General features: G+C 40.1%; 1 protein-coding gene across 1 annotated transcript in view; it reads left to right on the top strand.

Annotated features, from left to right (window-relative positions):
• The first annotated feature begins 30 nt into the window (after positions 1-30).
• Positions 31-15,905, top strand: part of LOC105359049 (nose resistant to fluoxetine protein 6) — a 52,836-nt gene continuing 36,961 nt past the window's right edge. Inside the window, exons 1-3 of the mRNA XM_011495525.1 lie at positions 31-636; positions 8,333-8,529; positions 14,295-14,503. Coding sequence (XP_011493827.1) covers positions 171-636; positions 8,333-8,529; positions 14,295-14,503 — 872 coding nt within the window. The 5' untranslated portion in view covers positions 31-170. The remainder of the gene's footprint in view (positions 637-8,332; positions 8,530-14,294; positions 14,504-15,905) is intronic.

Raw genomic sequence — 15,905 nt, 5'->3', positions numbered from 1 at the left:
TGGGACGAGGGGGGGGGGGGACCCGCGCGCGAGATAAGAGTCCAGTCAGTTGGAGGCGAGCCGGCGACCAGAGAGCGCTATCCCACCAAGGACGCACATCGTCGTGTCAGCCGGCCCTCTGGCCCCCGGCCATCACCGAGCCCGCGCCACTCGATCGAAAAAGCCAAGAGATGTGCCGAGCGCGGCCCTGCTGGCTGCCGACGGCGCTGCTGCTCCTCGCGGTCTTGGCGCTTTCGCGGCTCGAGTGCCAAGCCGCCGGCAACGAGTCCAATATCCTCCGACTGGGCAGGCCAAGAAGCACCGGGCCCACTAGACTCGAGCTGCCGCTCAATGCGAGCGATCCCGGGGCGTCGTCGCGGCCCCGTCACGAATTCAGCCAGAACAATCCGGAGCTGGACTGGAGGAGCCAGGTGCGGAAGGTCGCCGAGCTCGAGGAGAAGACAAGGCCCAAGGAGCTCGACCTCGACTTCATGAAGGACAGACTAGAGAAGAACGCCAATAGCATCCAGTGGCTCGCCGACCTTTACGATCCGCTGCGATGGACGAAAATACCCGGGGATATTAGCGACGAGTGCCGGGACGATATGACCCTCTTCTTGAACGACCTTAAGAGAGGGAAATTGTGGGCTGCCAAGTGTGAGTTCAAGTCGACTCTTTAATGCTAACCGAGTTATACACACTTTTCACGCTGGTCCCAACTGGCCCCTATTGGCCGGTCGATTGCGCTTCGCATCGGCCCTCGCATCCCGAACGAAGATAACGAAGGGCTTGGCGATGACGCAGTCGAGCCTCTCGTCACCTCGTGGACACGTAGGCAAATATAAGGACCGGGGCCTCGTCGCACCTCGCAAGCAAATCTCCGGATGCCGATCGGTCGTAGTCTCTCGTAGGATCGTGTTTTATTTTCCCTTGCGCAAACATCCGCGCCCTCCTCGGCACGATAGTTCGCGATACCGATTTTCCCCTCGTAAGGCAAAGGCGCGTTGACGCGGACACGGCCAATCTCGCTCTCCGGCTGAATTAATTCCCAAAGTAAAAACGCAAAATGAAAGGGAAATAGTGCGTCGATGTTTGTAACGAATAGAAATCAACGCTTTCATATTGATATAAAATCGTAGGTCGAGACTAGATCGAGGAGCCGACGATGTTTCGCAATCTTTCAAAGCAAAATCATGGTCGACACGCTCGCGATACACGCCAATACTTAGCAAAAACGGTCTGTTGATTCAGCAAATGTGCCAGCGTCACGGCTGGCCACTTGCACCGGCCATTCCTTATGACAAAATCACGTTTTTCTCAACCGAAACAATGGCCTACTTTGGGATTTCGAAGCAGGCCATGGTTTCACCGATAATTGCGCCTCGCTCCTTTCGACAAAGATCGAATTCGTTGTCGCGAAGAGTGAAACGAAGTGAAAACGGAAGAGTCGAGACGGGCAGGAGACGCAGTTGTTGCTCGAAACGTCGCTAGATAAAGTCGCTTGGACCGAGTGGAATGGAGCAGAAAAAAAAAAGAAGGCAAATAACACAAAAAACAAAACAGCGAGGGTGTGCGTGCATGCCCGTGGACGCGCTTATGTAGGAAAGGAAGGGAGAAAAAAACGGGAGAAATGGTAAAACAGTAGACGAAGGAGAAGAGTGAGAAAATGGCGGAGAGCGGCAAGTCCCGGCCGTTATTATAAACAATTAAAGGTAGGAGGAAGAATCGATTTCACTCGCGTCTCCGAGAAAGCGTTTTAAAATCAAGTTTGACTAGCCTCCACCTGTGTGAGCGTTACGAGCGGTGGCGCAAGTGCTCGGGCAAGTGGTCGGGAATTGGGACTCGCGGCGGCTCGGGAAACTTTATAGAAAGCAAGAGTGGCGCGCGTTTCGGGAGGATGCCGATCTCGCGCTCGTCGGCCATTTGTAATTGCCGCCTCTTACGTTGGCCGTTTTAGTAAAGGCCTCGGGGGCGGTGGTGCTTTTTGCCCCGAGTGTCGATCGTCGTTGCGAAAGAGAGGTCGCTCGCTGATTTTTTGCCAACAATGAGTATGTTGCGGAGGCGGGGGGGGGGGGGGGTAAATGATTACGAGGACCGGCGTGTCGGACGTGATAAGTCGAGAGGCTGAGAAATCGTTGGCTGGAAAGGTGCCATTGCCGCGTAAGAGATACCGGAGTATCGGAATATCGCGTGCCCCGTCATTCTCATGAATTCGAAGAATAACGAAAAGTCGAGTTGATTTATCTCGTTGGGAGTAATGGTGTGGCTCACCATGAGCGAGCGAGCACTTTGAGCTCTCGTGCAACTATATCGCCGCTAATATTGAAATTATAACAAAAGGGCATTTTCTGCAATCTAGGCAATTCACCTTCGACGCTCACCCTTAATTGCGTTTGCCAAATTGTGTCAAAGGCTCTTGTAGTCGTGGGGCGGCGGAAGAGGGATGCTAATGGTGGACGGGGATGGGATGAGGAGGAGGAGGAGGAGGAGGAGGAGGAGAAGGAGGAGGAGGAGAAGGAGGAGGAGGAGGGGGGGGGAGAGAAGGAGAGCTAGACATTGAGATAGATAGATAGATCGATATTGCACGAGGGAGACGGAGAGTCGTCGTATGTGGGTTTATCGAGTGGTGGACGAGGAAAGGGTGGGAGGGACGCGCGGAGAACAGAGATGCAATTATATAGTCTCTAAGCAGTGTTACGAAAGTTACGGGCGTTGCCGTGCGTTCGGAGCCGTTGGCAATGCACTTTTGAAGGTAGGAGCGCACATGCGCAGGTCGTATCTCTCGTGTCGACCCTTTTCGTATCTCGACCTCCTTTTTCAAGATCAGATAATACGTGATACGTGCCGATTTTTCTCTCGCCTCACCTATGCCTAGATTACGCGGGTGGAGCAGCAGCTGCAAAAAGTCACTCGAATATACGCGTTTCGAGGGCTTTGGTTAATGGCGGCGTTGAGGGCCGTTGTGCACTCTCTCACGTAATTATCCTCGGGCTTTCCGAATGAGTATAGTACGCTCGGGCATACTCGATTGTTACTTGCCTTTCCTTTCCGCTAGCCGGGAATTTCAATAATCCTCGATCCGTTGTCCTTTCAAGTACTTTATCATTCGCCGAGCATTCGTTTCACTCGTTTACGATATTGCGATAAGATCGAGTCGCGGCATGGGTCTTTCGATCGATACTCTCTAAGCTTTATTATTGTTTGCGAAACGCACGAAATATTCGCACGAAACGGGACGATTAGCGTGCTTTGTGAATGTAAAAGTATATTTTATTAGACTAAGCTCGATTAACGGTAATATTTCGGCTATATTTATCGCGGACATTTATTTCGAAAGATTTTGTAATGCAGGCGAGAGGCACAATTTGCTAATGTGCGAGCAAATCTTTTTGCGCCACAGTCATAAGTTTTGAACGTTTGCTTAAATTTATACATATGCACACCTGAAACGAGGCGCGTACCTAGAAGATAAAAAGCATGCATCGCCATTAAGCGCTCTTTCAAAATTTTGCTCGGTTACTTAGATTTTAGCCACAAGTTATTACAAATTATCTTCCGAAAAATCACATTCCCTGGCTTATGTAATGCGCATTATAAGAGCGCACTCGTTGGCGGCTCTTACATTGCATCGAAGAGCCAAATTACATTGACGAACGGAGAAAGAAGCTCGAGTGCGCGATTCCCTCCGCGAAGACTGACCGCAAGACAATTGAATCAAAGGCGCCTCGATGCATTATTTATTTATTCTCAATGCAATAATGGCCGCCGACTCCCAGCGCCGATTGTCCTGATACCTTAATTCGGCCCCTCAAAATCGTCTCGATTCTCTCTCTCTCTCTCTCTCTCTCTCTCTCTCTTCTCGATGTGAAGTTCGACTGCGCCGAGTCGCGGTAATGCCTCGACCATCGACCTTACTATCTTACCTGCCACCCGCGACATCCCGAGCCGCGAGTTTTCCAAGCTAAAAATGAAGCCGCTAATAACTTTTCGTAATAAGAGAAAATATATGCCTCGGCCGATGTAATGCCAGGCCGCTGCCACGAGCCTCCGCGAAATCGCACTTTCTACTCGGCGGAGCCGTGGGCCGCCGTTTACGCAACCTGGCAATGAACCTCCGCCTCGCGCCACGTCCTTATCACGGTATCCTTACCCGAACGCCCAATGCCTACCTCCCGTCAATTTTTCAATGCTAAGGTTGGGCGAGCGTCTTTTTACCCCCTATCCCCACCCCTGACCAATGATCAACCGATGATAACGAAGTGACGATTTCCACGCGGCTGAAAACTTCGATGGCACAATGTAGAGGCTGGATTGCTTGATCGAGCGCTTCTTGCCTCTCAATGTTTACATTGCTAGTGTGTAGGAGGAACTCAACGCCATCCCATATGTATTAGCCTTGATTGAGGAGGTGTTGAGAAATTCGCGTAGCTACGCGCGAGTATGAGTGAGTGGCATGCAAAGTGGACAAGGAAGACACTTGGAGTCGGGTGATAATGTCGTGGGACATTCGCGGCCAAAAATGAACAAAACCATCGGGCCATTTTATTTTTCACTTACGCCTCCGACTCGTATTTAATTGCATTACGGACTTTAGGATAAACAAAGTACATCGTCCAGCAATTTTCGAACGGGTTTCAAGATTTTATCCCTCTCATATGGATACACATTTATGCCAATGGTTTATTTTAATTTCGTTAGAGTAAAACAACGGGTAGATGGAATAACATGGAGTGAGATATACGATGGCCGAAGTTTTATAATGTAATTTAATTTGACTGCAGCTCTAATATGCAAATGGTCAAGCATTTGATAAGTCAAACCCGGGAGCAAGTTTATTTAATATTTATATTTTTCGTATGATTATTCGTAATATTAAAACAAAAAAGAAAAAGAATAAAATAAAAAAAAGACGAAGAAAAAGAGGCCACCAATGTGAGATGTTATTTTACTTGTATATGTACGTGCATATGTATAGGTATTTCGGAGACACGACATTTAATTTCTAATAGTTTGCGTGAAAAATAAAGATTTTATTAAAAATTTGCTCGCTCTTGATTACATAGTAAATTACATTATTGCATGTTATTAATTTCTACGAGAGTCAGTCTTTGCGCATAATTTGTATAAACAAGATCTTATTGTATTGCCGACTTTTAAAATGAATTATTAAAATTAACGATACAATCGTCGATATAAATTGTCGTTAAACGATGAAAATTAGATGGAAAGGGTAATGCGATGAAAATTGGGGAAAATTGATATTAAGGCCATTGTGTGTCTCGCAATTTCAATTTACATGTAAACGTGAAAAATAATTATCTTCTCTCAATTATTGTCATTGTTTTGAATCGACTATTTAAAATCTTCCTCGACGTCTCCTCGCCGAATTACAACGCACTTACGCATGCCTTTTCCACATCTAAGAAACTGAGAATGCGAGCGGGGAGGAACATGAGATGAAAGATATTGAAAAGAAATAGTACATAGTGACGGCTCGAGTGTAAAAATACCGCCATATTTTTCATTTCAGTTCTTATTTATCGTTTTCTAATTTATCGTAATTGAAAAGTCAGTTCCTTGCAAATCACAGTTGGAAAAACTTTCTACGGAATATAAATATATATATCAAGACTCCCACTTTTAATGCTTAATTAAATATAAAATGGTGTTCTGCATCGTGTCTCTTAAAGCATCTATTTTCTTTTTAATGTAAATTTCAATTAAGCAGTAGGGAGCAAGTGAATAAATTGAATACGTAACATAATCATTTAGATGCGCAAATATTTAATAAAGCAAGCGAGTGTCGTAAAAAGCGCCGAAGAAAGGTAGGGACGAGATTACGGAGCCGAACAGCCAAAGGAACGAGCGAATTTGATTCGGCACTTTAAAATATGAGATTACGTCAAGCGTAATATCGCTTCGTGATATGCGATATCATCTCATCACATTACGCAACACTCCTTAAAATCGCGGTGAAAAAAACGCCCCCGTAGCTTTGAGGTGGCGAGGGGGCGACGGGCGGGCGGCGATAAGGGATGAGGTGGGAAGATTAGAAGGAGGTGGATGATCGACAGGAAAGCCGCCACGGCTCGCTTCGCTAAACCTGGGAAAATGACGAGAAACTCGTCGGCGTGCCTCGCGATCTAATAATAAGGATTTTCCGTACACGGATGCAAAGGCCGTCTTCCTCGGCGGATGAATTTCGCGCGCTGCGCTAGCCGGAAGAGTGGCTGCTTTCATCCGCTTTCATCGGCTTTCATCGGCTTTCATCGGCTTTCATCGGCTTTCATCAGCGCTGAAGATAATCCGGAGGAAAAGAGAAGCATGGGGAATGAAAGCCCGGTAGGAAAATGGCGATTGATATCCCGGGGCGCCCTAATCGGTGGACGGCGCGCGATTGCTAAACAAACGCGGAGGAACGACGGAGGCTGAGGGCCGGATTAATGTCCGGCAATTTTACGGATCGGGAGGGCTGCTTATTGTTCGACTCGTTCGTTATTCGCGTAGGTTGATCGGTCGATATCGCAAGTGAGCTTTTACCTTTCTCTCATCATCATCATCTTCTTCATCATCTTCTTCTTTTTCTTCATCATCATCATCTTCTTCATCATCTTCTTCATCATCTTCATCATCATCTTCTTCATCATCTTCTTCGTCATCTTCTTCATCATCTTCTTCATCATCTTCTTCGTCTTCTTCTTCTTATTCTTCTTCTTCTTCTTCTTCTTCTTCTTCTCTTGTAGTTCTCCTCTCATCCATATTTTTTTTTAATTTTTTGCCCCACCTGATCTATGCGCCCAGGCGATTAAAGGAGATTTGGATTAAACGTTCGCTCGGCACCTTAACGTTGGGGGTAAAATTTCTTGTGCTCGTTCCGTGTGTCCGCGTGCTTGTTGTCTTGCGAAATATCCTTGCATTCTTAATGAAATAATGAACGTAATTAACGAGTTCTTCTGTATGTCATTATCGATGATGGCAAACCGCGATATTGGGCCAATGTTATGTCCTACTACCGGCTCAAAGAACAAATATAATCGCAAGGTTTATTAATATTTTAGTGCCTTGCTCATTGGGAAGCAAAGAAAACGACAAAAATCAACATGGAGTTGTTAATAGGCAGGGAAAAAAGTAAAGAAATTCCGTAATTTTAAATAATCAATGATTGCGTAGAATTATGTATGCGTAGAGTGTGTGCGTTGCTTATGTTTCGTATATAATTAGGCACTTGATGCTCTTAAGAAAAATATCTCAAATATTACCGAGACTTTCAAAGAAATCTATTAGAAAATTAAGTCTATGCTTGATACGATGTGTGCCTCGAGGGAATAATTAACAAACCTTTTAGCAAAGTCTTGTGAACTCGGCCAGGCATTGTTATTAGGCGCATAATAGGGCTGCTTGTCTCTTGTTTTGATAGGCACTTTTTATCAAGATTTACGCGCGAATCCAGTCTTTTATATAAAATTGACAGTCACGTGTCCGCTAAGCGGACGGATTGAATTTTTGCCGACAAACGCACGATGAGTTTCTACAGGCGTTTGAAACGGACAAGGAGCACCGGATATTTCAATATTATTAAAAGTTCTCGTGCATCCTATCGCCATTATTGAGTTTTTCAATTTTTAGAGCAAATGCTCGACTGAAAGTAATTCAAAGTTTTCGAAAGATAAGTCGATTTCACTCGATAGTTTATAAGCATTTTCCTACGGCGATCTCCGATCGATTAATACTTTCGCCAATGAAAAATGACAGTTGATCGAATTGCTTAATCCCGAGTGAATGTATTTTTCAACGAGCTTGATTTAAAACTATTCCCCTACGCATAAAGTTGACAAAGTCATTTGATTCGGGATATTTTAATTAAATTGACTCCTATTGAATATTTCGTATTTCCGTAAAGGTTAAGCAATTCGATAGGTTTAGAAGCGCAGAGGCGCTAAATCGTCCCGAGAAGAATGCAAAGAGCCACAAATAGTTCTCACCTCCTTCAATTATCATCCATCACGAGAAATAAGCAAATCACGCACCTAATCCCTCCGCCGACGATTTTCACGGAATTTCCCAATGCTACTGGCCTCATTATTCCCTCAAAGCATTCGGCAACATTACCATCGGCGTAGATTAGTTCCAACCTCCTCCCCCACCGTCGCTATATTGGCTAGGCCGAGCCATTCATTTTTCACTCACAGCCCTCGTGCTCATAAAAAGCGAATAAAATACCCGGCCAGTCAGTCCAGTTTCCAGGGAGCTTCCAAGGAGACGAGGTTAAGAAGCCGCTGTTTGCCGCTGTTATTCGCTAGGGCTGTTCGAAAGGGCGATAAGCTAACTGACGTATGTCTTACCGTTTTTTCAGTGTCGGACGCGAGCGGCCGCTACTCCTCCCAGTATCACTTCGGAAACGGCTTCTGGCTGGGCTCGAGCACCTTGTGCCGGGAGCTCAATGGCACCGAGGCCAGAGCCGGCCGCCCATTCAACGACAGCCTCCCGTTCCACGTGCAGTTCTACGTCACGCGCATGTTCTTCATGCTGCCAAGCGACATCGAGACCTCGGTAAGTTTAGCCAGCTCCGATTCTTTTTCAACCCCCGAGAGCGTGTGATACAGAGACAAAGACAGACTGACAGACAGACAGACAGAGAGAGAGAGAGAGAGAGAGAGGGGTTTTCTTGTTTTTTTTTTTTTTTTTTTTTTTTTTTTTTTTTTTATTTCGAAGCGACTGTGAGGAGGGAATAGGGAGGAAATGGACGTGTACATGGCAAACGAGATTTTCCGATTACTCCTTCGCCAGGGTGAAAAAAAATTACGATAATAACATTCGCCCTAAGAGTGATTTCGTTATCGATCGCGCTAGGAAACTTTGAGTAATCCTATTATGGGATGAAGCGTTCAACGGAAAAAGAGATCTAAATACGTTTTTTCTCCTATTGGAATTTTCAGTCGGGGTCAATTGCTAAAATCGTCTTTTAAATGTCAACGAGTGCTCGTTAATTCTAACATGAATTTAGAGCAAAAATTTCATGGTATTCTGGAATGCATATATATATATATATATATATATATATATGCATATATAAATGAAATTATTTGAGAATGAGGTGTGGAGATAATGAAAATAAAGTCCTGTTTTCTCCTTCCAAAGCGCTACATTGGTTCTTTTGATGAAACGGTCAAGCGGCAGGGAAGGGAAGAAAATTGGATATAAAATAAATATTTCCCGATATAACGAATCCGACTTTATCGATAATAACGTTCTCTCATAAATTTATACGTATGTTTTTTTTTTTTTTTTGTAGCTTTGCGAGCTTTGAGATTCATTCGCGAACTTGATAAAACTCGAGGCTAAAATATTCAAAATCCATGCGAAATCCGTTAAATATTAAGCGAAAGTTTATGGTCACTTCCCACCTGAGATAAATGCGTCCTTCTTAATCTCTTCTTTACCTGCCCCACCCCCATCTTCAATATGAAATAAACGCTTTTTATGTGATACATAAGTCTCATTTCTCAACATTCCCCCGAGAATGTTCTCCGACACTACTCATCTATAATTTATCCGACCTGAAAAACCTGAACCTACCTTCCCGTAGCCCTTCGAATGCCTCCCCGAAGGGAATTTTGCGCAACGCTTCGTTTTCTTCGTGTCCTGATGCATCCGTCCGATGACCCGTTCCTTATCCAACAAATGTCAGAGAAGAAGAATAACAAAAGCTGCTGCAAAGCTTCGAATAATACAAAGTCAAAGCTCGGTGGGGTATTGCGATATCACCCGTTCAAGTTCCAGTTGCATTTCTCATATTAAGTCAGTCATTCCACTCAACCACTCCATACGGAATTTCACTCAAATTAAATGGGATACCTGGCTGACTTGGTGCACTCGACTTTCAAGTTTCGGCTTTTCCCTTTGCAGCGCACAACCGGCAAATCCAGCAATAATGCCGCAATAATCTGTTCTGCGAATAAACATAATCGGTATAATAATTTGAAATAAATCATTTAGATTAATTGACTTTTGTATTATATCGTTTGTAGGGACAAATTATTTCATATTGTCACGCAGTAAGAATAATAAAACCAATACCAGCCAACGATCGTTTTATTAAATAATTAATTTTGTAATAGTACGAATTCAAATTTAAAGATTAATTGTCCATTGAAAATCGATACATCTATGTTCCATTGATTGTGTCTAAACGAAGCCAGTTGAAATTTCTCTTAGATCCGAAACTTTTACGAAAAGATGCGAAATGTTTATTAAATTATTAGACCGTCAAACGAGAGCCTTTAATTATGCAAAGACATCACAATGCATAGCCATTAAAAATTTAAGGGCAGTACGTAGCATTATTCGTAATAATGCAAAGAGATTGCCGATATTTTGTAAAGAACGATTTTACATAAATCATAAGAGCCGTAGGTGCGCGTATTATGGAAGCTATAAACCATCAACTAATGGATAAAAATATAATATTAAAGGACGATATAACTCGGATAATCCGAGAGCGCAACCTCGGGAAGTTGGCCCATCGACGTCTACCTTCGTACCTTCATCCTTGTGCTTTTCCAGCATCTCGTAATCTCGGCTCGAGCGCCCAATAATGGTATACTGTAGGAATATATTGTAGAAAGAGCGCGTGACAGTACTTTCTTCGTCTCCCCGGCAAGCGGCTACGTGCATGCAGCCGCAGTTGTGACGAAACCCGAAGGGAAAATACGGGCGAGTCGTCGTTGGGAATGTTCATTTTGCAGTTAGCGCCAAATGGTCCACCACCGCAGGAAAAATGTCTCCTCGTTTACCGCCGAGACGCCCGAGTTGTTAGGTGGATTATACGGAGCTTGCATAATCTCGACGAGGCCCGTTCTACGTATTATTGCGGGGGCAAGTGCTGCTTGGAGTGACTGCGTGGAAAATCGCGACGCCTCTAACGACGCGCTCCGCTTCAGCGAATTTTCCCCTCCAAGATGATTAATAATTTTGGCGATGCTCGACTGTATCTGCGTTTGTATCTGTGCACCTCGGCGTGTGTACATGGCAATTGCAATTTAATGCACCGCTATAAATCGAGTGGTCTATGTGAAATCTTTGGCTTTAGCTTTTCCCATAACTAATTAGACCACGTAGTAGGGCTTTGCCGGCTTAATTCTTTTGTCGTAAAATTTAGAACTTTATGATGTATACTGATGAGAAAAGAGAGAGCATTCGCATGTTAATTATGAGCTTCGTATTTCTATTATATAAATTGCACATACTTTATATAATGTTTCTCTCTCTACAATCATGATGCATCATTGCACATATAGATGTGAATAATTCACATGCATGGGAATTTTTATAAAACGTAATTGATTATATTATCGTTGGCAATGTTTAGATAAATTATCTGTTTATTATATTCAATTTATCATTTTATGCAAGATTTTGTGTTTTTTTTTTTTTTTTTTTTTTTCTTTGCCACATACCAGTAAGAATATTTTTCCTCCACTCTATTTCACTTTATTATTTTTACGATCTCTCGGGAAATATCATTATTCCGTACATATAACATCCAACAAAAGTATTAACGACAATATTAACGTCAAGAACATTATAGGCGAAATGAACGAATGAAGAGAAAATATTCGTTGATATAAGAAAATAATCATCTGATAATGCGTTATTTTTTTTTTTTATTCTCCTCTTAGAAAAGCTCTTGACAAATTTAAGCGAATAAGAAACGACAAAACATCATGATGAAATGTGATTAAGTTATTAAACTACCTCTAGCATTTTGCTTCATTTGTTATCGCGAAGTAAATTATCAATTGGGATTAAACGTTGGGCAATAGTGTCGATTCATTATTAGTAAAATTGCCATTTGTATTACTGGTCGGCCTGCAAATAACATCGTAACTATGAGAATTAATTGGCACAATAATCGAGCGAATTAAAAGAAATTGGCAGGTTGCTGTAATATTCCATTGTTAATGCAAATTTATAATTTCCGACAGTTTGTTGCTGTCAGCCAAAGAAATTGCAAAATTTATTCTTCCATAAGAACATTGACGAATCGTTAATTATTTCACGAAAGAATCTAAAAGCATTAATAAGTACCTCAATCAACATCAAAATAACGTTTAATGCAAGAAGATTAGATTTACATGGCATTTTAGAGACAAAGGTAAAGTTTCGTAAGAAAAATATTAAAAAATGTCCTGAATCATTCACAACATTAACATAAATGCTTAACTGGTACATGTCAATCAATATATTCTCTACTATCTATTACTATTATAATATTATGATATTAGGACTTTTTGTTCGATTAAAATTATAAAGATATCAAATGAAAACGAAATTTGTATTATAGGCAGAACAATTTTACACCTTCTCGCGTTTCAGGTCGTTCATGTAACTTTGCAGGTAATTCCGTAACATCTAAATACAGGATAAATATACCACTTACTGTCTTCATTAAAGGTATATTCAATGTTGATGTTGAAGTAAACGAAATAATTATATTCATTACAATAATTTCAATGTACTAGCCCTTTAATATAACTTCAATTTATAGGAATTTATCGTAATTCATCGTAAGCACAATAATATTATCAACTTAGGTCGATCGAATTTAAATAAGCTCTAAGTCCATTATATTTTCAAACTAAAGGAATTAATTTCTCTTTAATTTCTCTTTAAGTTTTTTTTTTTTTTTTTTTTTTTTTTAACTAGTTCCTTTCGCCTACTTCTCGATTAATTATAAAATATCCTGTTGTTTTATAATACTTTATTAATTGATGATAGTGGAATTGTCATAGGTAATATTATTTATAGCGTGCAATTAGAATTAATCAGTTATTTTACAGAGAAGCTGATTAATTGGAAAATCCGGGCGAACTTGCATTGTTAAATTACGCCTAATATTATTACGAAATTCAATCAAATGTTATAAAAATTTTTATGCAAATAAATATATATTTAATATGTAGACTATTATAATTATAATTAATAAAATTTCAATCGATTTTCTAATACATTAGAGAATTTTGTATAATATCTCGAACTGGCGTTCCATTGTCGGTAAAAATTAACTGAAGCCAGAGAAAATGTCAATTTTAAAGTGATTCGCACGCTCACTCATTGTTCAATTTCCACCAAAATATACCTAATTTTCGAAAAATAGTTAGAAATGTCTAAAAAGTAAATTTTCTTATCTCGGCGCAATCCTTAAATAGTTATTTAAATTTATTGCAAAATGTAAAGACACAAATTTATTTGATAAATTACAATGATTTAAAAGCTAACTCAACAATCTGTTATTAAATCTTTTCGTTCGCCTGTTATATATACTAGTATTTTATGTAAATTAATTTTGTATTTAATGCAATATGTTAAAAGTATTTTGTCTATTATTTACACTTAAAAATGGATTATTTCGGCAGCCTCAACAATTTATTTGAATCTAAATACTTAAGAAAATATGGTTTCATACTCTTTCATATTAATATTTTAGAATTTTTATATTTTTCCATATTTCATCCAAGTTTCATCATTATAATAATTTAATATCAGAACTTATTATTAATATCAATTTTTGTTATTGTTGTATAAACTAATACATATAAAATTTAGTCCTATACGTATAATATCGTTTTAGATCCGTCGTATAATTAAATTGCATATACTTTGCAGTTCATAAGTCTACATATTTACACAGATATAAGTTGGTTTTTAGCTGCATTTATGTCTTTGAAATGAAATTATAAATTTTATCTGTATCTCGCTATTAGAGGGATCACGTCACTTTTTATTATATAATCGATATACAGAAATTTGAAATGATATTGATTGATAACTACGAGAAATATTTAATATTACTATAGTCCTTTCCTCTTCAACCGTAAGTAATTATTATAAAGCGTGGCATTAATAAATTCCAATGCTTGCTTAACAATATTCAATAGTTCTATTATATATTTCTTTACTTACATTATGGTTTATAATATAATGTATGGGTTTATGAAAGCTATGAATATCTCTATTAATTCCACGCTAATCACATAGACGACAATTTCACTTGGAATATTGTGAAAATTATTTTACGCAAGGCAATTTCTACGCTGAGAATGGGAAAGTTCTGGAATGCAAACCATCTTGTTTCTCTCTCTCTCTCTCTCTCTCTCTCTCTCTCTCTCTGTGTGCATCTGTCGCCTTTACTTAAGTCAGCTGCAAGCTAACTGGAGCAGAAGATGAACCGTATAAGCTACAGAACCTTTCCTCACCCTCGTTCCCTTTCTCGATCGGCGAGTCCGGCTCTTTTACATGCTTTTGAACATTTTCAGACCAGACAGGTATTCATCGGATTATGTCTGCCGAGCTCGTGCGATCATTCGTCGGTCAAGTCGATGTTAAGGGCCTGCGCCGACAGGGTCGAGCGTCAGGGCGAGGCGACTCATCGATCCGGCGATCCGAAAATCCACATCGTCCAAGTAAGGCGCGTGCCGTCCAGCGACTACTCACCCTGGACTGATCCAAAGTTCCACGTTCTCGCGTAAGTACTGGTTAATTATACGTGTGCGAGTCCCGGTGGCAAGTCCCGGAAGGTCCTAAGATGACCATTCCAGTGGATGACGTTCGCGTCCAGCCACGTGGAATTCCGGCTGATAGCACTAAATTTACCGCTCAGGACCTTTTCCTACGACTTTTCGTACGATGTTGGCTTCTAGATTTAAGAAAATAATTTAAAACAATTGTGTAAATATTTAAATAAGTAACGAGATATGCAAACATAAATCACTGGCATTGATTAATTAATGTCCTTCGAGCTATACTGCAGTGTATTCTGTTATTAATAAGTAAGCTTTTTTTTTATCGCAGCTTTTTTATTATATAACTTTAACTTGGATGAATTGAAGAAGTATTTCTTGCGAAATAATTCTTGGATTAAAATAATTATTATACTTATAGTTAGGCTTGGAGCGTAGACATTCGTTTGTCCATAGCGCCTTAAAGGCAAATTTACAGATTCAAATACATGATTGCGTAAGCTAACGAAAACACAGAAATAAAAACTTGAAGATTATCAAGAATATTGTTCTATTATATTCCTTAAAATTTGAAATATTTTAATTGTGCTAAATCAAGTATATTAATATTTGTAAAGATTGAATTTATTTGATAAAAAAATTTTTTAACGCTTCTATGGAATTTTCATATGTTCAAGCATAGAATTAATATACCATGAAATACCGACAGTAATACTATAGTAGTAATTACAAAAAATGAGTTAATGCATTACTGTGATAAATCAGAGTATTTATTTTCATTAAAAGTGGTAATTATTTTCCTATATGTGCTATTACATTAATCGAGTAAAGCATGAATGTAATAATAATCTTCGGCTATTCTCGGTCCTTTCCCAAGTAGTCCACTAAGATTATATCAGGGACGTCGCAAAGGTAATAGTCGTTATTTTACGCTCTGTAGGTGATATTATTGTTTCTTTTGTTATTTGCTACACTTTCCTCTCCCATCTCAATTAGAATTTTCAATTTCGATTATTATACTTTAACTTATTTGAGTCTCCTTTTCTCCATTCGCTTGCTAATTATAGTTATTGTTTTGATTTTCTCTAGTAATGATGCATCAATGATCTATCATTTTCTCTGATGTTAAGAGAAAAATGCATTTTCTTCCATCTACATTCTATTGAAATTTATTGCAGAACATTGTTAATTACATTTTACATCATTTAATGTACAGAAAGGTGAGAAGTAAAATCTATTATTGAAAAATTAATTTTTCTTCGTGCGATATACAATCCATTCAATAGGCTATTATAGAAATTAACGGCGCCACTGAAATTTTAAATATTTATCTGTGAATTTTATGCCTAAATATTCGAGTAGCCGTAAAAGTATACGGTATACACTTTTCATAAATAAAATTAAAAC

Source organism: Ceratosolen solmsi, unplaced genomic scaffold, assembly GCF_000503995.2.
Source record: "Ceratosolen solmsi marchali unplaced genomic scaffold, CerSol_1.0 scaffold1, whole genome shotgun sequence".
Taxonomy (NCBI): Eukaryota; Metazoa; Arthropoda; class Insecta; order Hymenoptera; family Agaonidae; genus Ceratosolen; species Ceratosolen solmsi.
Note: the sequence above shows the minus strand (reverse complement) of the source record. Positions and strands in the feature narration are given on the sequence as shown.